At 41.9% G+C, this 25602-nt stretch overlaps 2 protein-coding genes across 9 annotated transcripts in view; one reads left to right on the forward strand and one right to left on the reverse strand.

Annotated features, from left to right (window-relative positions):
• HSCB (HscB mitochondrial iron-sulfur cluster cochaperone) overlaps nt 1-4362 on the reverse strand; it is a 34932-nt gene extending 30570 nt beyond the window's left edge. For 2 of the 6 annotated variants that reach the window (XM_067700373.1, XM_067700372.1), the window contains exons 1-4: nt 4040-4362; nt 2842-2938; nt 2410-2499; nt 1644-1788 (exon numbers count right to left, since the gene is read on the reverse strand). In XM_067700373.1, the coding sequence (XP_067556474.1) occupies nt 1644-1788; nt 2410-2499; nt 2842-2938; nt 4040-4275 (568 nt within the window). In that variant the 5' untranslated portion in view covers nt 4276-4362. Of the gene's footprint in view, nt 1-1643; nt 1789-2404; nt 2500-2841; nt 2939-4039 lie in introns of those variants that run through there. The other 4 variants (XM_067700375.1, XM_067700374.1, XM_067700370.1 and 1 more) reach the window with 3 other exon arrangements.
• Nucleotides 4363-4481: 119 nt separating this feature from the next.
• The window catches only part of CHEK2 (checkpoint kinase 2), a 40118-nt gene continuing 18997 nt past the window's right edge, over nt 4482-25602 (forward strand). For 2 of the 3 annotated variants that reach the window (XM_067700365.1, XM_067700367.1), the window contains exons 1-8: nt 4482-4595; nt 5445-5629; nt 6802-7129; nt 15706-15830; nt 15949-16096; nt 18991-19081; nt 21715-21823; nt 24652-24705. In XM_067700365.1, the coding sequence (XP_067556466.1) occupies nt 6808-7129; nt 15706-15830; nt 15949-16096; nt 18991-19081; nt 21715-21823; nt 24652-24705 (849 nt within the window). In that variant the 5' untranslated portion in view covers nt 4482-4595; nt 5445-5629; nt 6802-6807. The remainder of the gene's footprint in view (nt 4596-5444; nt 5630-6801; nt 7130-15705; nt 15831-15948; nt 16097-18990; nt 19082-21714; nt 21824-24651; nt 24706-25602) is intronic. The other variant, XM_067700366.1, reaches the window with a different exon arrangement.

The raw sequence follows: 25602 nt of genomic DNA on the forward strand, positions 1-25602 counted from the left end.
AGTGATTAATCCTACAAAGGAGGGGTACCCACGACCAAAAGGTATAGACAGAGAGGTCGTCTGCAGATTCTCTGAGGAAGTGAGGATTGCCCCCAGATCTGAAGGAGGAAGAGTTAAATAGATGGGGTAGAGGAGAAGAGGGTTTCGGGCAGAAGCAACAGCATGTGCAAATGCCCTGGGTAGGGAGGTACAAGGTACAGATGAAGAACTAGAAGCAATCTGTGTGGCTGGAGTGGAAGGAGCAAATGGGAGGAAGCAGAGGCCAAGCCATGCAGGTTTCTTTAACCTGAGGCAGGGGGCGGGGAGCCACTTAAAGTTTTTAAGCAAGGCCAAGGGTGATATGATTAGATTTGGGTTTCAAAAAGATCACACAAGTGACAGGGTAGGAATATATCAGATTGAAGGTAGAGACGGACCAGTGTGGAGTTACTCCAGTTGTCTGGGTGAGAGAGAATGGTAGCTTGGGACAGGGTGGTGGCAGTGAAAATGTATAGATGGATCTGAGACACATTTAGAAGGTCAGCTTTTCAAGACTCGGTGATGGACTGTCTATGGGGGTAAGGGAGAATAAGTTGTGAAGGACACCTCCTCGGTGTTTTGGACTTGTACAACCGCAGAGCGTCATTCACTTAGAAAGCAAACATCAGCAGAGGAGCAGAAGAGAGATGCTCATGACTTCCATTTGGGACACACTGAGTTGGAATATATAAACTCCAAGAAGGCCCAGGCCATGTCTTTCTTGTTCACTGCTGTATCCGCGGTGTCCTGCACAGTGCCTGATACAGTAGGCATGCCATAACATTTGTGAAAGTTCATATCTGCATAATTTGAATGAGAACCCTGGAGCCTTTTCTATATGGCATGGTTAATTTTATGTGCCAGCTTGTTTAGGCTGTGGTGCCCAATTGTTTGATCAAACACTAGTCTAGATGTTGCTGTGAAGGTATTCTGTAGATGTGATTAACATTTACCGTCAGTTGACTTTAAGGAGATTATCTTCCATAACATAGGTGGGCCTCATCCAATCAGTTGAAGGTAGTAAGCAAAAACTGAGGTTTCCCAAGGAAGGAATTCTGCCTCATGACTAACATAGAAGTCCTGCCTGAGCTTCCAGCCTGCTAGTCTATCTACATATTTTGAACTTGCTAGCTCTCATAATCACATGAGCCATTCCTTAAAATAAATTTCTCTCTCTCCACATACACATACACTACTGATTCTGTTTCTCTGGAGAACCCTGACTGATACACTATGGAATAAAGTGGAAAGTAAAGCAATATGGGATCATAAGATCAAGGTTTCAAACTTTGCTCTGCTATATCTGCTGTGTGACCTTGGGCATTCCCATGAACTTCTGAGGCCTATTTTTCTTGTCAGAGATATCCAAAGGATGTCATGGGTGGGAAGGAGCACAGCAATCTGCAAAATACTATTACATTCTTGGTTTAAGTCCGCCTTCCAGAGAATTAGGAATTTTGCAAGCCTAACCTCTAAACAAAATGGGTTTCAGCGTAATCAAGAAAAAAAAAATTCCCTGAATCATTATGAAGGCCAATATGTAGTCTTTATATCCATTTTTCACTTAACCCCTACATGTACTCAAAATAGCAATAAAATGCAGTCGGTGGTATTTTATCTTTTACCTCTGACAATAGATTCCATCTCTTTCATGGCAGTTTCACCTTGAGCTTCTGCAAGTTTTTCATTGATTTCCATTATTTCCATGAGGAATTGACTGTCCATTTCATAATCTGTCCCTTCGGGAATCTCTACTCCACAGAGCTTTAGCTATTGGGGCATAAAGCAGGGAAAATAAGTTTAATTCAAGAAACTATGGCCAGAGTCATAAATCCTCCTCACCATAAATCCTCCTCACCATTCAGAACAGAATGCCACTCACAGGGAAAACTTGAACTGTCTCAATAGTGAAAGTGTGAGGGTAGGGTACTGGAAAGTTAGACTGAGATAGGAGTGCTGGGATGGGATCACTCCCTGCTACCTGGCACTATGTGACCTTGGGGGAGTCATTCTTCCACTTGGGAAAAAAGTGGAAGGAGGTTGAATTAGATATTTGTAAAAATTCTATTAAATCCTAAAATTCTAAGGTGCTCACTTCTCCCCCACAAAAAAACAAAAATTACTCTTCCCTAAAAGCCAGCACTATCTAATCCTTGAAATTTATAGAAAATGGTAAAAAAAAAAAAAAAAAAAGGCAATTGGGCAAGTAAGATTTACAGACATACTCAGAGAAAACTATACTCATGTAATAGTATCTTTGAGGTTAATTATCATTGGGTCCCTAGATTAGCTCGGGTCTCAAGCACTCTTCTGTTGAACACAGGGGAGCAGCTGTCCTACAGAGCAATGGGACCAGGCTGTCATGATAGAAGGGTGGGAAAATCACCTTACAAGGTATAGTCCCCTGCTCAGGGGGGCCAGAAGAGTCTTATAGGCATCATTAACAAGGGTCGAATGCTTCTCTGAGAAATCCTTTTCAGTCTGTAAGTGGAAATGAAGATAGTCATATTACCATGCAAATAGGCCATCTTACATTCACAAACTGTTTCATAAAATACTGATGGGCAAGCACATAAGGAAGTGACCAAAGGAGAACCAGTATGGGATAAGCTGTTTTTATTTTCAGGTGATGGGTTCTAATTCTGCTGGGAAATCAGGTAAAAGCTCTGAGTGTAAGACAGGTCCAGCATCTGGATAGCTGGGGTCAGGCTACCTCAGGGCGAAGCTGGCTGTCCAGCTCTGTCCTTGATAACCATAAGGACACTGCCACCCACCCAGGGTACACACGTGTTTGGGTGTGATTATGGGTGGCCAATAGGCTACCTGAGACCTCTGGCTGAAGAAATCTGGGTGGATAAGACGCTGTAGTTGCTGGTACCTATGCTGGAGCTTTGCAGTGTCAACTCTGAAGGAGCGGTTGCTGGAAGGAAATCAGGAGATGAAATTCATGCATCAAATGTTTATAGATTTGTATAGTATGGGCCTGGTTCCTGTTCTCATGGGGGATGACGCAATAAACATATAGACAGAGCTATTTCAAAAAGTGGTAGGTACTGCAAAGGAAAACAGAATAGGATAAGAGAATGGTAGATGTGGTGGACAAAGAGATGACATTTGAGCTGAGACCTGAATGATGATGAGGAGTAACTGAAGATCACAGGAAAGAGTCATTCAGGCACAGGGAACATGCAAAGGCCTTGAAGTGGGAACAAGATTGGTATGATTGAACAACGTAAAGAGCAGTGTTACTGCAACCCTTCATAAATGCTCAGTGACTGGTGGGGCCAGAGCCCAGAGTTAAAGGGAAGAGGCATTCCTGAATCCCACTCTATTTTTCTAAGGCCCAGGTTCCTTCATCTCTACCTCTCACTTTATTTTAATCGAATCCTCTTCGCTTTCTATTCCCAGAGCGTGCCCTATCTCATTAGTTTAGCTTCGCCCCAACTTCACCACCTCTCCAAGCTCCTCAACCTTCGGAGGTAAACAGAAAAAACATCTATTTCTCAGACCTTCCAATTCTCACTTTTCCCTTAGACTCTGCCCATAGCATTAAGTTTTTCTTTGCTCTTACTCTCTCATTTTGGATAACACCTCATTATTTCTTTCTTAAAAGTCTCAACCCAACTTTAAACCTTCTGAACCTATTCCTCAAGACTCCATCCGCCAAGGGCCGCGCAAGCACCCTTCCCTCAGGCCCCACCTCTGAACTTCCTTCTCTCAGATCCCGCCCCTCAAGTCTCCCTCCACTGCAGGCTCCAAACCTCAATTTCGCCTAATCACACTCCTCGCCCCACCAGTCCGCGCTCCACTCTCGTCGTCATCCCACAAACCTTGGCCGCTCAGTCCGGCCCCTCGGTTTCCTCTCCCGACACATCCCACCCACCTTCTCCCAGGCCCCACCCCCGGCCCCTGTTCTCTAGGGCTCCGCCCACCCATGTAACTGGTCCCGCCTTCTCCTCCCTTCCTGACCAGCCCTCCATCTCGCACGCCCAGACGCATTTCCCGAAACCGCCTCCCTTACCAGTCCATGAGGCTGAAGTAGTCTCGCGTGGGGTCAGGTGGCTGCAGCGCGCGGCACTGAGGGCAGAAGAACCGGTCCCCCCGCAAGGGGCCCCCTAGGCCGCCGCAGTTCCAACACCGGGGGGAGTTGCTTCCCGCCAGTGACGCAGCACTGCAGTTTAGCGGTCTCCTCCCGAGCACCCCTGTCGGCCATAACCCCGACACCCGGAGCAAGGCCCTGGTTCTTCCGCACCACATCTGGCTGGCGGCCGGCCTCCCCGCGGTCACCTGTTGGGGAGAGAAAGTGGTCGACCAGACTGGTGCTGCTGATTGGCCGGGAAGCTGAGGGGGCGGGACTACCCGGGGGAAACCTGGATTTTGAGTCCCGCTCTGCGTTTTAAACTACAACTCCCAGAAAGCATTGAGGCTATGTGGGCCGCCACATCCGCTGTTTGTCATTGGTCCGGCGGGGGCGGAGGGGTGTTTTGATTGGCTGAGGGTGGAGTTTGTATCAGCGGGTTTAGCGCCACTCCGCTGGCTACGGCTGCTCAGAGTGTGCGGTGCTAGGTGGGCTCGCGGTGAGTCGTAGTGGGAACTTCTCTTGGGTACTGAGGGGTTCGAATCCTGTCCTCAGGGTCTTTTTGCGAGCTGAATTTCCTAAGCTTCCGTTTTGTACTGTGTTTGAGCTTGGGAAGGGGGAGAGGAATGCGTGGACGACTCTCTTCCTTCTTTGTAGATAAATTTCGAGGTGAAGGTCACTTCCCTTGTAACTTTAAAGCTGAAACTGGCCCAGACGTAAAGGATAAGAAAGAACAAAGTTGTCCCCTTCAAAATGAGAGCGAAGTTGCTCTGTAGAGAGTTTTATAGGTGTTAGTAATTATTTCCATATTTAGGTTCAATCTGGAAAATGCTTACTAAGAACCCATTCTTAGCTGCAAGGCGCTGCAGGAACTGGAAACACACCGACTTCTGTAGGAAGATGCTCTGCGAGTGTCCCTAAGGAAGTGTGGGGGATGGGGTGGCGAGGGTAGGGTAGGAGGGCACCAGTCTTCCTTGGGACTCAGTTTCTCTATTGGAAAAAAACAACTGTGTTGCACTTGTAAGGCCTTTTCCTGCTTTCAGATTCTTTGGGCCTGGAATTCCCAATTATCAAGCATTACCGAGGGGTGGGGGGAGGAACGTTGATGCATCATCTCATTTGATTCGCAAGCTCTATCTACTTTTCTGGGTTCAGAGAGGTTGCGATCTACGTAAAGGTCGTGCAAAGAGTTGACTTAGACATCTGACTCGACTCCAGATCTGTTTGCTTATAACCTCTCCACTATGCTTTTTCCTCATGGCAGAGGCCAATGTAGTCCTGGCCTGGTGGACCCTTCCTATCATGAACGATGATAGCAGCTACCTTTTGACACACTGTCTTTTGCCAGTTTTCAGGGCAGAGAAGTCTTGCTCAAGAAGCTGCAGGAGGACACAGCTCGGCTGAGGTGGTATTAGAGCAGCAGGTCCTGAAGTGGCGGACCTAGCTCTGGCAACACCTACCTCCCTGGTGTGCTTTCAGGAAAACTCATCAGGACCTTTGCATCTGGAAAGCTGTGTAAATGCAATAATCAGTGTGAGTCATGTTTACTATATTATCCTTGAGGGGTAGCCTGAGTGTGGGATTCAGGAGAGAAAGCACTTTTTTTTTTTTTTTAATCAGATTAGGGATTTAAAGTTAAGGATTGAAAGTTACTTTGACTTTACTGTAGGTTCTGTTATTGGAGTTTAACTGTCTATCAAATTAATTATAAAGCTGGGGTGGGAACCTCTGTTATGGTCTTCTGTGTCTCATCTTGGTTTTCTTCAGGCTTCTGTTGGGCTGGGAGGCCATTTAGGATGCTGAAAAGGTGAGCCCCATAGTTAATTAGCATCACAAAGGGCTAGGTGGAGTTGTTTAGAGCAGTCTTTGTGTTTCGCCTCTTTAAGTGGCCCAGCTCTTAGTTTGGAGTCAAAGGAATCTAGAATGAACTTGGGTCCTACCCTCCAGGAGCTGGTTTGGGGAAGAGGGGGCAACAGTGACATTTTATGTATAAAATAGCCACCCCTGGGGTGATGCAGCGAATTTCTGTAGAGTTTCTCTTAGTCTATGCCAAACCACCTGACTCTTCCCTTTCTTTCTTTTTCAAAAATACATATGAAGTTTAAGTGTAGTGTTGATTGTATTAACGAATACATTTTAGGTTCCATTTTTAATTTTAAAAAATTGGATGAGTGTAAGCTGTTATGAGTCTCTCGCCCTCCCCAATTCAGTTTCATTGCTTTTTACTTGTTTACAGCCTTCAAATAATTTGTTTTTGTCCTCTGTGGTTGTGGCTGTCACACAAAAACTTATCAGGTGAAAATGATGTGATGAAAAGCTCAGCCCAGAAGAATGATAGGTCTAAACTCTTAGAATTTTAATTTTTTTTTTTTGCGGTACGTGGGCCTCTCACTGTTATGGCCTCTCCCGCCGCGGAGCACAGGCTCCGGACGCGCAGGCTCAGCGGCCATGGCTCACAGGCCCAGCTGCTTCGCGGCATGTGGGATCCTCGCGGACCGGGGCACGAACCCGTGTCCCCTGCATCGGCAGGCGGACTCCTAACCACTGCGCCACCAGGGAAGCCCTAGAATTTTAATTTTTGCAGAGCATGCGTATCCTGGATCTTTTTTTTTTTTGGCTGTTGTAATATACCCATCCTTTACTCTTGACCTTTACGATGTCTTGTTCCTTGAAATTCACCTTACTGTTGGACACTTATTTTTGAGGTGGTGATGTCCCGGGAGACGGATGTGGAGTGTCATCAGCCCCATGGCAGTGCCTCCCCACAGTCCCAAGGTGGCTTCTCGCAGTCCCACGGTCCCTCCTCACAGCCACATGGCTCCTCTTCACAGTCCCAGGGCACGTCCAGCTCCTCCACCAGCACGGTGCCCACGTCCAGCCAGTCCTCTCACTCCAGCTCGGGTACGCTGAGCTCCTTAGACACAGTGTCTACGCAGGAACTCTATTCTATTCCCGAGGACCAAGAACCCGAGGAGCCTGTCCCTGCCCCTTGGGCTCGATTATGGGCCCTTCAGGATGGATTCTCTAATCTCGGTAAGACCCTTTGTAATATTTTGTTCAGAAAAACAGTTTTAGAAAGTTGTTGCAACAGACAGCTCAAGACACTCCTGGAATGATTCTGGAGTTTGAAGGTGATGAAAGATGGAACCAAGGAAGCAGTTTTGGGTTGTGCACGGGCTCTTACTTGCTGTAGAGCCCCTTCATTTGTACTTTCGACAAACATTAATTGGGCGTCTGCCATGTGTTGTCCATCTGAAGAGGGTTGTGGATCCTTTCCCTAGAAAAACGCTGATTCATGCAAGCTTGCAAACATTTGTCAGCTAATCACAGAAACTTCACCACTTAACTCCTGCTGGTGGTGCAGCAGTTTCAGAGAATCAGTTTTACAGTTTCAGAATGGGGAAGGTTACTTGTTGACTCCCTGTTACTTATTTTTATCTCAAAATAGCCAACCTTGCTGTTTAAATATACTCATCCTCTCTGACACCTGGTTCCAACAGTAAGGCTTTGCTCTCGGTATGTTTTAAGTAGCATTTTTCCTCTGTTTTGAATTAAAATGACCTCTTTATTACAAAAAAAAAAAAAAAAGAACTTGACATTAATGGAATAGAAAATAATAATGTAAAGAAATGAATGGCTAATGTACCATTTTGTATCTTGTCACCCTTCCCTTTTATGTCACGTGCAACTTTGATAACTTGGAAAAAACAGTAAAAAATGGAGAAATAATATAGCAATATTCATACATACAACTTTAAATTTAGAAGTAAGCATTTGAAGCTAATTTTTACTCATTTAAGCTATATATTTAAGCTAGGCTTAGGGCTGATGTATGGTGAGTGGGACACAGAAATGGTGAGTTAGGGTGAAGTTGGGTGTATCTCCTTTAAACTTAAGATTACATTCACAAAGAGCTTGTTAGGGAGACCAGCATAAAGTAATTGCTCAATAAAGAGAAGCTATAATATTTTATTGTTATTATTTGTTATTGATTCACACCTATCTTTTCTTCTAAATAATTTACAGTTTTAGCTCTTATCCCTTTTGAGTTGATTTTTGTACATGATATGAGGTATTGTCCAAATTCATCCTTTGGCATGGGAATGTACAGTTGTCCGAGCACTATTTCTTTCTTTTTTCTTTTTTATAAATTTATTTATTTTTGGCTGTGTTGGGTCTTTGTTGCTGCACGTGGGCTTTCTCTAGTTGTGGTGAGTGGTGGCTACTCCTCGTTGTGGTGCATGGGCTTCTCATCACCGTGGCTTCTCTTGTTGTGGAGCATGGGCTCTAGGCATGAGGGCTTCAGTAGTTGTAGCACGTGGGCTCTAGAGTGCGGGCTCAGTAGTTGTGGCTCGCAGGCTGTAGAGCGCAGGCTCAGTAGTTGTGGTGCACGGGCTTAGCTGCTCCGCGGCATATGGGATCTTCCCGGGCTATGGTTTGAACCCGTGTCCCCTGCATTGGCAGGTGGATTCTTAACCATTGCGCCACCAGGGAAGCCCCCCGAGCACTATTTCTTGAAGAGACTACTCTTTCCCCCTTGAATGGTCTTGACACCCTCATTAAAGATCATTTGACCATAAATGTGGGGTTTAATTCTGGATTTTCAGTTCTGTTCCATGGATCTATGTGTCTGTCCTTATGCTAGTACCACAAAATCTTGATTACTGTAGCTTTGTAGTAAATTTTGAAATCCAGAGTGAGTCCTGATTTGTTCTTTTTCAAGATTATTTTGACTACTATGGTTCTTTACTTTTCCATAGGAATTTTAAGATAAGCTTGTCACTTCCTGCAAAGAAGGCAGCTGGAATTAAATCTGTAGATCAATATGGGTAATATTCCCATCTTAACTGTATTAAGTCTTAACTGTATTAAGTCTTAACTGTATTAATCTGTGAACATGGGGTAGCTTTCATTTATTTAGGTCTTCTTTAATTTCTTTCAACAGTGTTTTGTAGTTTTCAGGGTACAAGTCTTGCACTTTAAAAACTTTATTCCTTAGTATTTTTTAATGTTTACTTCTTTTCATTGTGATAAAATATATATAACATAAAATTTTGTCATTTTAACCATTAAGTATGCAGTCCATTGGCATTAGTACTTTCACAATGTTGTGCAACCATCACCATTATCTATTTCCAAAATTTTTTCCTCTGGTAATTTCTTTTCCCCCCTAGCTTTATTGAGACATATATAAGTGACATATATAACATTGTGTAAGTTTAAGGTGTACAGTTTGATACACTTATATATTGCAAAATGATCTCCACCATAGCCTTAGCTAACACCTCCTTCACATCACATAATTACCATTTGCTTTCTTCTAGTTTTACGGTTTCACTTCTTCTGTTTTAAGTCCTTAATCGATTTCAAATTAATTTTTGTGAGTGATGTAAGATAGGGGTCCAATTTCATTCTTCTGCATGTGGTTATTCAGTTTTCCCAGTACCATTTATTGAAGAGATTATCCTTTCCCCATTGAGTTCTTTTGGTAATTTCTAACCTATTTTCTCTGTCTTTGAATTTACCTATTCTAGATATTTTGTTTAAGTGAAATCATAATATTTGTCCTTTTGTATCTGGCTTCTTTCATGTAGCATAATATTTTCAAAGTTCATTCATGTTGTATCATGTATCAGAACTTTGTTTCTTTTTATGTCTGAATAATATATCTGAATAATAATATTGTATAAATATATCACATTTTCTTTATCCCTTCTGTTGATGGACATTTGGACCTTTTGGCCATTTTGAAAAATGCTGCTATGAATATTTGTGACAAGTATCTGTTTGAGTCTCTGTTTTCAATTTTTTGGGGGGTATTTAGTGCCTAGGAGTGGAATTGCTGGATAACATGTTTAAGTTTTTAAGAAACCACCAAACTGTTTTCCACAGCAGCTGCACTATTCCATATTCCCACTACTAATGTATGAGGGTTCTAATTTCTCCACATTTCGCCACCACTTAATATCTGTCTTTTGATTTTCATCATCGTAGTAGGTGTGAAGTGGTATCTCATTGTGATTTTGTTTTACATTTCCCTGATGGCTCTAATGATGTTAAACATCTTTTCATGTGCTTATTGGTCATTTTTATGTATTTGGAGAAATGTCTGTTCATATCCTTTGCTCATTTTTATTTTACTTCTTTAAAAATCTTTATTGGAGTACAATTGCTTTACAGTGGTGTGTTAGTTTCTGCTTTATAACAAAGTGAATCAGCTATACATAAACATATATCCCCATCTTTGCTCATTTTAAAATTGGATTGTTTGTCTTATTATTGAGTTGTAAGTGTCCTTTTTTATATGGTAGATATAAATCCCTTACTAGATATGTGTTTTGCAAATATTTTCCCCCATTCACTTCTTTTCACTTTCTTGATGATGTTCTTTGATTCACACACATTTTAAATTTTAATTATGTCCAATTTTTATATTTTTTCTTTCGTTTCTTGTGCTTTGGGGTCATATCTAGACAGAATTGCTTAACCCAAGGTTACAAAGCCTTATCACCATTTTTTCTTCTTATAGTTTTAGTTCCTGCAATTAATCTTTGATTCTCTTTTAGTTGCTTTTTGCATATGGTGTGAGGTAAGTTCCAACTAGATTATTTTACATGTAGATATCCACTTGTCCTAGCACCATTTGAAAAGACTATTTTTTCCCCAATGAATTGTGTTGGCACCTTGTTGAAAATCAGTTGACTGTAAATGTGATTTATTTTCTGTCTCTTAATTTTTTTCCATTGATCTGTATGCCTAACCTTTCACTAGTACCACACTGTCTTTTTTTTTTAATCTTTTTTTTTTTTTAGATGTTGAGGGTAGGAGTTTATTAATTAATTAATTTATTTTTGCTGTGTTGGGTCTTCGTTTCTATGAGAGGGCTTTCTCTAGTTGTGGCAAGCGGGGTCCACTCTTCATTGCGGTGCGCAGGCCTCTCACTCTCGCAGCCTCTCTTGTTGCGGAGCACAAGCTCCAGACGCGCAGGCTCAGTAGTTGTGGCTCATGGGCCTAGTTGCTCCGCAGCATGTGGGATCCTCCCACACCAGGGCTCAAACCCGTGTCCCCTGCATTAGCAGGCAGATTCTCAACCACTGCGCCATCAGGGAAGCCCCCACACTGTCTTGATTATGATAGCTTTGTAGTAAGTTTTTAAATTTTTATTTATTTATTTAGTTTTGGCTGCATTGGGTCTTTGTTGCTGCGCGTGGGCTTTCTCTAGTTGCAGTGAGTGGGGGCTACTCTTCATTGCTACTCTTCATCGCGTGCTTCTCATTGTGGTAGCTTCTCTTGTTGCAGAGCACAGGCTCTAGGCACGTGGGCTTCAGTAACTGTGGCACACGGGCTCAGTAGTTGTGGCTCGTGGGCTCTAGAGTGCAGGCTCAGTAGTTGTGGCTCGTGGGCTCTAGAGTGCAGGCTCAGTAGTTGTGGCACATGGGCTTAGTGCTTCACAGCATGTGGGATCTTCCTGGATCAGGGCTTGAACCTGTGTCCACTGCATTGGCAGGTGGATTCTTGACCACTGTGCCACCAGGGAAGTCCTGTAGTAAGTTTTGAAACTGCAAAATATAAGTAAGCCCTTTGTACTTCATTTTCAAGATTGTTTTGCTATTCCGGGTCCTTGCTTTTTTATAGGAATTTTAGTTTGAGCTTGTTAATTTCTGCAAAGAAGGCAGCTGGGATTTTGATAGGAATTGTGTATAGTATGGGAGTTTTGCCATCTTAACAACATTAAGTCTTCCAATCCATGCACATTTACATAGGTCTTTCAAATTTTTTCCAACAATGTTTTGTAGCTTTTAGAGTATAAGATTCGCTCTTCTTTTGTTAAATTTATTCCCAAGTATTTTATTCTTTTTATGCTATTGTAAATGGAATTATTTTCTTAATTTCATTTTAGGTTGTCCATTGCTAGTGTGTAGAAATACAAGTGGTTTTTGAATATTGATCTTGTATCCTGTAATGTTGCTGAACTTGTTTATTTGGGCTAATCTTTTTTAGTGGGTTCCTTAGGATTTTCTACATATAAGATTATGTCGTTTGTGAATAGGATTAGATAGATTTGCTTCTTCCTTTCCAATATGGATGCCTTGGCTTTTCATCTCCCTCTCCCTCCCTCTGTTAACTGTCCTGGCTTGAATCTCTTACATGGAATAGAAGTGTTTTTTTTTTTTTTTTTGTGGTATGCGGGCCTCTCACTGTTGTGGCCTCTCCCGTTGCGGAGCACAGGCTCCGGACGCGCAGGCTCAGCGGCCATGGCTCACGGGCCCAGCCGCTCCGCGGCATGTGGGATCTTCCCAGACTGGGGCACGAACCCGTGTCCCCTGCATCGGCAGGCGGACTCTCAATCACTGCGCCACTAGGGAAGCCCCAGAATAGAAGTTTTAAGAGCAGACATCCTTGTCTTGTTTGTGATGTTCCTCTCTCCTGTCACCATCTCAACTGTGCCCCATTCTTCACTACTAGGAGAAGGGGCCCATCTTCCTGGGGTTCTTACTCCTAATTGCCTCACTGAGAGTTTTGGTCCCTTTGCCTCCTGCCTTGCTGTCCCTGCCCTCCTCCACACATCTTTCCTGAGGGCTCCTCTAATGAGCCAAGGTCAGAGCAGGCTCTTCCATGGGCAGCCTCCCCTTCCACTCTCTGTCCATCCTCCCTGGACTGTTGGTGTCCTGATAAAATCTCCATGCCTTTCCTTCTCAACTGTCCCAGAAGCTCCTGGTTTCTAGTAGAAATACCATGGTTCATTTATACCTTTCCCTGTTAATAGATGCTTAGGTTGTTGCCAGTGTTTATTCCTGCAAGCAAGACTGCAATGAATGTCCTTGTCTCCTTGGTCATTTGGACAAATGTCTCTCTAGGGTAGAGCCTGTGTTGAGTTGCTGGATCATAGAATGGGCATGGCTTTACCTTGTAATGGGTACTGCCATGTTGCCTTCCAAAGGGCTGTTCAATCTATCCTTCCTGTCTTGCCTCATGAAGCCTTTTTGATAGTCCCAGGCAGAGTTGCCACAGCCTTGCATCTGTGCTTTCCCTCGAGAGTCTACCTGCTGTATTGTTGTTGCTTCCCTGTTTGTCTCCCAACCAGACTGCAAACTCTTTAAGCGATTAATTTAACTTTTTGAAGAGGTTATATTTGCATTAGGTGCAAAATTGAAAACAGGTGCAAGGCCTTCATCCAATTTCTGTCTTTCCCCCAACTACCTCCCAGGATTGCTGATTTCTTATGTAGCCTTCCAGAAATATTTGGTGCACATATAAGCAACTAAGTATCTATGTGTTCTTTTTCCCCCCTTTATTATTTATACCAACTGTAATTTACCACACACTGGTTGTAACCTGTTGTTTATGTTTAACAATGTATCTTAGACATTCTTCTATCGGAATGTAAAGATCCCCATTTCTTTTGTAGATATATAAATTTATTGAACTAGCCCTTTACTAATGGACATTAAAGTTGTTGCTATAAGAGTAATGCTATAGGTCTCCCCTGGTGGCACAGTGGTTAAGAATCTGCCTGCCAATGCAGGGGACATGGGTTCAATCCCTGGTCCGGGAAGATCCCACATGCTGCGGAGCAACTAAGCCTGTGCTCTAGAGCCCAGGAGCCACAACTACTGAAGCCCGGATGCCTAGAGCCCATACTCCACAACAAGAGAAGCCACCACAGTGGGAAACCCACACACCGCAACGAAGAGTAGCCCCCCGCTCACCGCATCTAGAGAAAGCCCGTTCGCAGCAATGAAGACCCAATGCAGCCAAAAATAAATAAATAGATAAATAAATTTATAAAAAAAAGGAATAATGCTATAGTGAATAACCTTGTACATATGTCCTTATGTCCTTTCGTAGTACATATGATTCTGTCTGTAGGATAAATTCCTAGAAGTGGGATTTCTGGACCAATGGGTGTGTGCACATATAACTAAGGAATTGAGGTGAAATTCACATAACATAAAATTAACCATTTAAAAAACTTATTTATTTATTTATTTATGGCTGCATTGGGTCTTTGTTGCTGTGTGTGGGCTTTCTCTAGTTGCGACGAGTGGGGGCTACTTTTTGCTGCGGTGTGCGGGCTTCTCATTGCAGTGGCGTCTCTTGTTGCAGAGCACAGGCTCTAGGCGCGCAGGCCTCAGTAGTTGTGACACGCAGGCTCAGTAGTTGAGGCTTGTGGGCTCTAGAGCACAGGCTCAGTAGTTATGGTGCATGGGCTTGGTTGCTCCATGGCATGTGGGATCTTCCCAGACCAGGGATCGAACCCATGTCCCCTGCATTGGCGGGCAGATTCCTAACCATTGCACCACCAGGGAAGTCCCTAAAATTAACGATTTTAATGTGAACAGTTCAGTGACCTTTAGTACATTCACAACATTGTGCAACCACCACTTCTGTCCAGTTCTGAAATATTTCCTTTACTCCAAAATGAAACCCTATATCCATTAAGCAGTTACTCCCCATCCCTTCCTCCTCTGCCCCTGGCAACCACCAATCTGCATTTCATATCTATGGATTTAACTATTCTGGATATTTCATATAAATACAGTCATACAGTCTGTGGCATTTTGTGTCTGGCTTCTTTCACTTAGCATAATGTTTTCAAGGTTCGTCCATGTTGTAGATGTATGAGTTTTAGCTTTATTCCTTTTTATGGGTGAAAAATAGTCCATTGTATGTAAATATCACAATTTGTGATATCACAATTTGTTTATCCAGTCATCCATTGTAGGACATTTGGTTTGTTTCCATCAACTTTACAGATATTAGGGAAATAGTCCTTTGATTGTGGCATGAGTTGGTAATATTTTCCCTAGTCTGTCTTTCCGTGAACATTTTGCTTGCCTACCATATGCATTGTCCTAGGTGCTGGAGCTGTATTCGTAAACAAGAGACTCAAGGCTGCCCTTCTGGAATTTGTTCTAATAGGGGGATGCCAGGAGACAATATACAAATAATCAAGATAATTTTCAGTTATAGAGGGAAGCAGAACAGGCTCTTGTGATTATGGTGAGTGGGTGGTGAGCTGGGAGTGTGCTTATACAGAAAGCTGAGTGGAAGATGATAATTTGCAGACACAAAAGGCAAGATGGCCATTCAAATCACTGGGAATGAAGAACTCAAAGGCCACAAGGGAGGTTGAACCCAGCATATTTGGGGCAGTGGAAGGAGGCCAGTGGAGCTGAGTGTAGTGATCAAGGGGAGAGGTACAAGGTGAAGTTGGGAGGGGGGCAGGGGCCAGATCCTGAGCATCTAGCCTGCCATGTGGAGTGTAGATTTCATACTAAGTATGATGGGAAGCCTCAGGAGAGTAATAAGTAGGAAGTTATTATTATATCATAAGTATTTTTCCAAGTCATTAAAAATTATTTGAGAATTTTAATGACTGCTTACATTTCATGGCTATGTATAAACCATAATTTGTTAAACTCGTTGGAAATATTTGGTTTTTTTCTCCCCACTGATTTTGAATCTTATAAAATCTTGATGGACAAATCTATAATTTTGATTGCCTTCTTAGGCTATTTTCCTACAAGCAGATTTTATGAACAGTTTTTAAAGGTGTTTGATACATGAAATTTAACAGCCCTCTGGGGTGTGCTTTTGTGTTACAGAGTGTGTTAACGACAGCTACTGGTTTGGGAGAGATAGAAACTGTGAATACTGCTTTGATGAACCCCTGCTGAAAAGAACTGATAAATACCGGACTTACAGCAAGAAGCACTTTCGGATCTTCAGAGTAGGTGGCAAATATCCATACATTTGGGAGAACTGGTCATCTAGACATCACTCTTAGTTGTCTCCCCACTGAAACACTCCACCAGTAAAACTTTGAAATAAAATGTTTTCTGTTTTAGGAAATGGGTCCTAAAAACTCTTACATCGCCTACATAGAAGATCACAGTGGGAATGGAACCTTTGTAAATAAAGATCTTGTAGGGAAAGGAAGACGCCTTCCTTTGAATAACAATTCTGAAATTGCACTTTCAGTATGGAGTAATAAAGGTAATATTATTGTCTTCTGGTTACTGGAATTTTTTCTTCCTGTATAAAAGGAAAAATGACATTGTGTCCTTTTCAGAGTATGGTTAGGTACATAAAGTAAGTAGGTTAGTATTCAAGATTCACCTCAATCCTAGTTGCATTTTTTTTTTTTTTTTTTCCCAATACACGGGCTTCTCACTGCTGTGGCCTCTCCCGTTGCGGAGCACAGTCTCCAGATGTGCAGGCTCTGGACGCGCAGGCTCAGCAGCCATGGCTCACGGGCCCAGTCACTCCACGGCATGTGGGATCTTCCCGGACTGGGGCATGAACCCGTGTCCCCTGCATCGGCAGGCGGACTCTCAACCACTGTGCCACCAGGGAAGCCCCCTAGTTGCATTTTTTAACAATCAAAAGTTCTATCAAGACAGATTTTCTAAGGTTTAATTGGTTTGATTAGTTTTATTTAAAGCCATATGCTTTAAATTATCATTTTGCTTAGTTATCATTCATTAATTGATTCACTTTTATCACATCTGTCTTAGCTATCTATGAGTTGTTATTTTAGGCCATTAGTTCATCCCTTCCCCCTCTTTTTCTCTTCCTTCCTTATTCTTCCCTTTATTTATTCCTTTCGGTCATTAATTTCTGCATATATTTATTGAACTATTATATATAACCCGGCATTAGGCTATGGGTTTTTCTGTAACAATCTCAATTTAGACCTTCCACCTTCTTAAATATGACGTGGTTATCCTTTGAAAGTGGAGATGTTTATCATCATTATCAGGTAGTATTTTATAAGCATTTATTCCTAAAACTTCATGAATATCACATCTAAAATGAACAGTTGTCATTTGGTGTGAATAAAAACAACCTACAGAATTAAATATAGCTCACAGTGATTTTGAAATCTTGGACACGAGGAATACTCTCGTTTCTTTAATTTGAAAAAAAACTCACAACTTCCCAAAACTATCTGAGAGTTGAGCGGCTTGGAATGGTATGTGTTTGTGTGGATAACACCTTAAAAATATAGATTCCCAGAGGCACTGTCCCATAAATCCTGATCCACTAGTTCCAGGGATTTAAAAAATCCTGCCCAGGTGATTCTCATGCAACCAGTCTTCAGACTGGCATCTCAGAATTATGGCTATTCTGGACATCCTGTAGTACATTTTATGATTGCCTTAGTTTCTCCTGTTTTCTAACTTTTATTTCCTGTCTGATAATTATAGTCAGGACAGCTGCACAGGCTTTTGCTGTTTGTGAGCACCTGGTTGAGGTGGGCAACTGGTTGCTGAAATGTGGCCTGTCCTCTACTTGACAAGTGGTGTGCCATCTTTTTCTAATTGTTCTATCTGAAGGGCACCTTTTCTTATTTGAACAAAAGTGTTATGTGATCTGAAGCTGGCCGTGATGGAAATCGATCAAACTGGTACTCTGGGGCTTCCCTGGTGGCACAGTGGTTGAGAGTCCGCCTGCCGATGCAGGGGACATGGGTTCGTGCCCCAGTCCGGGAAGATCCCACATGCCGTGGAGCGGCTGGGCCCGTGAGCCATGGCCGCTGAGCCTGCGTGTCCGGAGCCTGTGCTCCACAATGGGAGAGGCCACAACAGTGAGAGGCCTGTGTACCACAAAAACAAAACAAAACAAAACAAAACTGGTACTCTGCAGACTGATTCAGCCTATTGACATTCTTTTAGGCCTTTGCTGATGTTTTGTGCTTTAATATGAAAATCCAGTTTTCTTTGAGAAGATGGAATATCTGGCCATACTTGAGCATATTATCCCTAATTTGAGGATTTGCAGGTGCTAAGTAGAGACTTCCTCCTTTAGATGGATGATGTTTTCCTGTTCAAGTCTCCACTGCTCCATATCTTACACTCACTCCAGCCTTACCTGTGTGTATGACCTTCCTGGCTTGTGTAGGCAACTGAGTTTACAGCCCCTGAAGTAGACCTCGACACTTGGGAAAATACATCTCCAGAGCCCCTCAAATTCCCTGATTCTCAAGTGTCACTGTAACATCTGGGTTCATCAGTATCAATAAGCAGGGAGGAACGGTTGTATCCTAGGTAGCCAGCAGGTCTCATTCATTAGGCAGCTGTCTGCCTTTGGGGACCAGCCTGGATTGAAGCATGCTGAGCTGGTTCAGATTTAAATGCCAGAGACTGGATCTCTAGGTTACTCCAGGGAGGTCAAGACCCATCACCTGAAATCTGAGAAACTCAAGGGTCTTAACAAATTTCACTCTTTCCAGATATTATAGGCAGTAGAAAATTTACCACTTTGTAGAACTGGAATGTTTGATAACTGATTGCAGGTTTGGCCCAATGGATGGTTAAATTATGAAATGAGCAGTTTTTTGGTTTTCTTTTTCTGAGTTACAGGCCGAATAATGAAGAAATAAAGGGGATTTTTTTGGAAAGTGTTTTTTAGTGAATTTTACAAGTAAGTTCAAGGTGGCTTGCACTATAAAATACCAGCTAGGTAAAGGTAGCAATGGTTGAGAGAAGATAATACTAGTATGTGACCTCTGGCTTGATTCTTTTGGGATATTTACTTGCCTAGAACATATTTTCTAGATTCAAACTAATTGCCTTTTGCTTCTGGGCCTGAGCAATTGATAACTGTTCTGAGGTCAAAGAATAAGAATAGCATTTATGTATGAGTTTCCTGCATTATAGTGAGAATGATGCTGTGTGTTTCCATTGTGGAATGAAGCTTGTCTGTCATCATTTTTCAAGGGTTTCACGACATGCATTAGCCTAGCTAAATGATTTCTTTGGTGTTAGATGTTAAATGGAATTAAGAACGATTGTCTTATATTCCATATGTTTACTAAGTTATAGGACCATTTATCTTTTCTTTATCAAATGGATTAATGAGACCTATTTCTGCCATTTTTTCCTTAGTTTTTGTATTTTTTGATCTGACTGTAGATGATCAGTCAGTTTATCCCAAGGAATTAAGAGACGAATACATCATGTCCAAAACTCTTGGAAGGTAATTTTTTTTTTCTTATGGAACTTGCACTTAATTTCTTTCTAAACTTTTGTCATTGGTTAGTTTTTTGTTCCTGGTTTTATGGCATTCATTATGTATTCATAACATTTGTAGGGTACTTATTTGTGATAGATATGTTATTGACTTATAATGATCAGTTGAGTAGTTTTTCTTTATAAATTTTATTGGTGATAACTTTTTAAAAGCAGTTTTATTGAGATATAACTTGCATACCATACAATTCACCCATTAAAAAATATACAGTTCAGTGGTTTTTAGTATATTCACAGAGCTGTGAAGCCTTTACCACAATCAATTTTAGAACATTTTCATTACCTTCCATAAAGAAACATTTACTGCATTTCTTTTTTTTTTTTTTTTAATTTTATCTTATCTTTGTCTGCGTTGGGTCTTTGTTGCTGCACACAGGCTTTCTCTAGTTGCGGCAAGGGGGTGCTGCTCTTCATTGCGGTGTGTGGGCTTCTCATTGAGGTGGCTTCTCTTATTGAGGAGCACGGGCTCTAGGTGTGAGGGCTTCAGTAGTTGTGGCATGTGGGCTCAGTAGTTGTGGCTCACGGGCTCTAGAACGCAGCCTCAGTAGTTGTGGCGCATGGGCTTAGTTGCTCTGCAGCATGTGGGATCTTCCCAGGCCAGGGCTCCAAACCATGTCCCCTGCATTGGCAGGCGGATTCTTAACCACTGCACCACCAGGGACGTCCCAGCAGTGGTTTCTTAAACGGCACCGAAAGCGCAAGCAACGAAAGAAAAAAATAGAAAAATTAGACTTCGTCAAATTTTAAAACTTTTGCCTCAAAAGACACTATCAAGAGAGTGAAACGCAAGCCATAAAATGAGAGAAAATACTGCAAATGATATATCTGATAAGAATCTAGTATTTAGAATAAAGAACTTTTACAACTCAACAACAAAAAGGTAACCCAATTTAAAAATGGGCAAAGGACATTTCTCCAAAGAAGATATAGAAATGGCCAAAAACCACTTGAGAAGATACTCAGCATCATTAGTCATTAGGGAAGTGCAAATCAAAACCACAATGAGATGCTGCTTCACACCCATTAGGATGGCCATAATAAAGAGATGGAAAGTGACATGTGTTTGTGAGGATGCGGAGAAATTGGCACCCTTATGCACTGCTGTTGGGAATGTAAAATGGTGCAGCCACTGTGGGAAATAGTTTGATGTTTTCTCAAAAAGTTAAACAATTACCATATGATGCAGTAATTCCCCTTGTTAGGTATATACCCCCCAGATTGAAAACAGATGTTCAACAAAAACTTGTGCACGGACAGTTCACTGCAGCTCTATTCACAGTAGCGAAAAGGTGGGAACAACCTAAGTGTCCATCAACAAAAGAATGGATACACAAAATGTGATATATCCATAAAATGGGCTATTATTTAGCTATAAAAAGGAATGGAATACTGATACATGCTACCGCATGGGTGAACCTTCAAAACATTCCAAGTGAAAGAAGTCAGACACAAAAGACCACATAGTGTATGATTCCACTGATGCGAGATATTCTGAGCAGGCAAATCCATAGAGAGAGAAAGCAGATTAGAGGTTGCCAGGGGCTGGGGGCAGGGAAAAAGGAGAGTGAACACTTAATGGGTTTGGGGTTTCCATTTGTGCTGATGAAAAATTTCCAGAACTGGATAGAGGTGGTGGCTGCACAACATTGTGGATGTACTTAATGCCACTGAATTGTACACTTTAAAATGATTATAATGGCATGTAAAGCAACTATACACCAATAAAAAAAAAAAAAGAATCTTTAAGATAAAGCAAAAAAAAAACCCCACAAAACAAAAACAAAAAAAAATAAAATGCGATTTTTGTTCATGTTAATAGGATTGACAAAAAAGAATGATCACAGTGGCAAATTTTGTTATGTATATACACAATACATAGTAAAAAAGATGTCTTGGCCACCCCCTCACCCCATCCCCCAACCCACAGTGGTTAGAAAAGTCTACTTGCGGCAGGTAATGGGTGACTGATGCTTGATTAACTGTACTGGGTGTCATCCTGGGTAGCAGTCCTCCATTTTAGCATCCCAATTAATTGCAAATCTTCAGGAGCTTGCTGCAAGCAGATTCATGGTGCACTTTTGGTTTCTTATGTATTGTGGTTTTATTTTGGGTGCAATTCATGGCATCAACTGCTTACGCACTTCCTTTGAAGACAGGATAAGAAAGAAGAGAAATGGATCAGTGAAAGTAATTCATTTGCAGTTGCTGTTTACTATTACTTGTTTCAGGCACTCATTTTTAACTTGGACTTGGTTGTATTTGGTCTTTCTCTGGCCCCTGGGATAAATCATTTCTCTCTGATTTGTTCTTAGTGTCTTTCTGAGAGTTTCACAGTCTGGGGTGACAGCAAGACCTAAGTCTATATGACTCAGCTCAAAAAGTGGCATTTGGAGCTGACTCAGTGTTGCTGGATGGTCCCTATTCACTTATGCCTTTGACATTTTACACTGGTGAGGTTTCTGAAAACAGAGACAATGAGCTGTCTTTAACTCGAAATGGTTGAGGCCAGTTCAGGAGTGGTGGGTCTCAGGATTAAAAACATTTTGACAGTCACGTCACTTGCTGTGTTTTTCCCTGTAGTGGCGCCTGTGGTGAGGTGAAGCTAGCTTTCGAGAGGAAGACGTGTAAGAAAGTAGCCATAAAGATCATCAGCAAAAGGAAGTTTGCTATTGGCTCCGAGAGAGAGGCAGTAAGTACCCTTGTTTGTGGCTGTTTGGTCATTCTTAACACTTCTTACCTTCCCCAAATAATTTTAGAGTGGTGATTTTCAATGTCAGGAAGGATTTATTGCTCAGAATTTTTATCAAAGAACATTGAAAATTTTTGAGTATATTCAACTAATCTAAACACTTACTTATGGATAATTTGGTTCCAAAAATATTTGGTTATACATTATAATACACATAGCAGGAACTTGTTTTTGCTTTTTTTTCCCCTTCCAAGTTGTTACAAAACTGTTTTTACAATAAATGAAAGGAAATTAGGAAAAAAAAAAAAATCCAGCCATATCCCCACCACTGTAACCCCACAGCTGTTTTCAGTTTTCTCCTTCCTTCTAGTCTTTGTTCCTATGAATTTCTATTTCTAGATGGTTGAGATCATATTGTGTATACAATTTTGCTTTTTCACATAAACATTAATATATATACTTTTCCCTAATATATCCTTTTTGATGATCGAGTCTCTGTTTCACCAATTTTATCATAATTTATTCAACCATTTCTCTGGTTGATCATTTAGATAAATTAGGTCATTTAGGTAATTTCTAATTCTTTGCTCTTCCTGATAACGTGGCAATGAATACCTTCATGTTTATAGATTTTTAAAAATCTTAATTAAATTATTTTAATAGTCTCTTTATATGGTAACCATTCATTTTATTACATTTTCTGTAATACACGCTTATGCGTTGCTGAAGTGGCCAAGTGTATTTGTCTTTCAACACATGACCCAACAAAGTAATGTAAAACATAGCCTCTAATCACGTTTTCCTTTGTGGCCAGCTGTTTCTGGCTATTATACTCTAACATTCTTTAAAGATCAATTTCTTTTTTTTTTTCTCCCTAGACAATGCCATTCTCACACAGCAAGAGGAATTTCCTTTCAGTGTTCACATTGTTATAGATCTTTCCCCTGTGATTCTGGATTTGTTTCCCATTTTGGGGGGAAGAAAATAACCTACCAGATTCTTAATGACTTGGAGCACAATTTTACTTCTTAATTTCATCTTTCAAATCCTATCAGACTCTTTAGACCTCTCCATCATCAGAGTACACCCGGATTTGGTAATAAGTTTACTGGCTTACAGGAAGAGGCAGGTTTTTAAAATTAAACATCTGGGTTTCTTCGCTGAAGTCCATTTTACATAAATATGTAATTCTATATCCTCTTTGCTTGTGGAGGGTGTAGCCCGTGAGGTTGAGTAACTCGAGTCATCCTTTTGGAATTGTAACAGAGAGCAACTTCGCTACCCTGAAGCCTCCTCTCCTTAGAGTCTCAGTAAATATCTCAGCTTGCACTTGAAATTGGAACCTGGGTCTGCTCTATTATTAGAACTGTGACTTGACGTTTTCTTTACACATTTTAATTGAATACCTTCTTGTCTATGGTTTTTGTTTGTTGTATCATTTTTATGAATGTAAGCAATTCCTCAGTTGATGAGACAAGAAGAGCTTACCAGGTCAGTGTGAGAACAGTGGAAACACACTTTGTTTCTGGTTGTGGGAACTGCAGCAAGTGGCTTCCTTTCTCTGAGCCTCAGTTGTTCCATCTGTGAAACTGGGATACCTTTAGAACCCAGTTCACTTGGATTATGAGGCTTACGTGAGATGACCCATTTAAATAAAGAGCTTGGCATAGAGCCTGGTCTTATTGAATGCTTACTATTTGCCAAGCATTTTGTAGGGTGATTTTAGGTGAGTTGTGTAATTCATCCACCTCTGTGCCTTGATTTCTCTGTATGAATAGTGGTGACTTTGGAACTCAGGCAGCCTTTTTTTTTTTTTTAAATCAATTAATTAATTAATTTAGTTTTGGCTACGTTGGGTCTTCGTTGCTGCGCGAGGGCTTTTTCTAGTTGTGGCGAGCAGGGGTTACTCTTAATTGTGGTGCGTGGGCTTCTCATTGCGGTGGCTTCTCCTGTTGAGGAGCATGGGCTCTAGGCAGGCGGGCTTCAGTAGTTGTGGCGTGAAGGCTCAGTAGTTGTGGCTCGCGGGCTCTAGAGCACAGGCTCAGTAGTTGTGGCGCACGGGCTTAGTTGCTCCGCGGCATGTGGGATCTTCCCGGACCAGGGCTCAAACCCATGTACCCCGCATTGGCAGGCAGATTCTTTTTTTTTTTGCGGTACACGGGCCTCTCACTGTTGTGGCCTCTCCCATTGCGGAGCACAGGCTCCGGACGCACAGGCTCAGCGGCCATGGTTCACGGGCCCAGCCGCTCTGCGGCATGTGGGATCTTCCTGGACCGGGGCACGAACCCGTGTCTCCTGCCTCGGCAGGCAGACTCTCAACCACTGCGCCACCAGGGAAGCCCTCTTTTTTTTTTTTTTTTAATAAATTTATTTATTTATTTGTTTTTATTTTTGGCTCTATTGGGTCTTTGTTGCTGTGCGCAGGCTTTCTCTAGTTGTGGTGAGTGGGGGCTATGTTCGTTGCGGTGCGCGGGCTTCTCATTGTGGTGGCTTCTCTTGTTGCAGAGCACGGGCTCTAGGCATGAGGGCTTCAGTAGTTGTGGCTCTCGGGCTCTAGGGCGCAGGTTCAGTAGTTGTGGCGCACAGGCTTAGTTGCTCCGCGGCATGTGAGATCTTCCTGGACCAGGGCTCGAAGCCGTGTCCCCTTCATTGGCAGGTGGATTCTTAACCACTGCGCCACCAGGGAAGCCCCGGCAGGCAGATTCTTAACCACTGCGCCACCAGGGAAGTCCAGGAAGCCTTTACTCAGCTAAATTGAACTGTAAATATTTTCTGAATATTGGTTATCATTATTACTAATAAACTCTAATGTTATTTTTTTTTCAAAGGATCCAGCACTCAATGTTGAAACAGAAATAGAAATTTTGAAAAAACTAAATCATGTAAGTACTGCCATAAAAAATGACCCATACTTAAATTCATTTATGTCAAAATATGGGGAGAGTGCAAAGCACTTCAGTATAATAAAGCTAGTATTAACCTGGGTTCCTTAATTGTGTGTGTGTACGTGTGTGTTTGTGTGTGTATGCATGCATGCGTTTAGCTATCATTTAGCTGGGAAGAGCTTTACCCTGAAATTTTGAAAGGACAATACTTTTTTTTTTTAACATCTTTATTAGAGTATAATTGTTTTCCAATGTTCTGTTAGTTTCTGCTGTATAACAAAGTGAATCAGCTATACATATACATATATCCCCATATCCCCTCCCTGTTGCGTCTCCCTCCCACCCTCCCTATCCCAGCCCTCTAGGTGGTCACAAAGCACTGAGCTGATCTCCCTGTGCTATGCGGCTGCTTCCCACTAGCTATCTGTTTTACATTTGGTAGTGTATATATTGTCTATGCCACTCTCTTACTTTGTCCCAGCTTACCCTTCCCCCTCCCCGTGAAAGGACAATACTTTATAAAGATTTTTATGATTAAACAATTATGTGATATTTCCACTGAGTTAGTTCTGGACCAAAAGACACAGTAAGTCTCCTAAATATAATGTCTTACGGGTGCTTGATCAACTGATTATGTTTGTGGAGACAATGCTCATTTGATACATTTTGTTTAATTATACCTGAAATTTTCACAACTCTAAATACCTCTTGATGGTGCCGATTTCCATTCACCTCAGTTGGAATAAATCAAATGAATCCAGGGATATCCAATAAGTACGACAACATCCTGGATGATTAAACGGTGCCTGTGGCCTCATTGAGTATAAATAGTTCTTGTCTTTTTTGTGCAGTGATGACCTTGTCTCAATGGAAAGAACCTAAAGATGTGAGAAG

This window comes from Pseudorca crassidens, chromosome 12 (genome assembly GCF_039906515.1).
Source record: "Pseudorca crassidens isolate mPseCra1 chromosome 12, mPseCra1.hap1, whole genome shotgun sequence".
NCBI classification, from domain to species: domain Eukaryota; kingdom Metazoa; phylum Chordata; class Mammalia; order Artiodactyla; family Delphinidae; genus Pseudorca; species Pseudorca crassidens.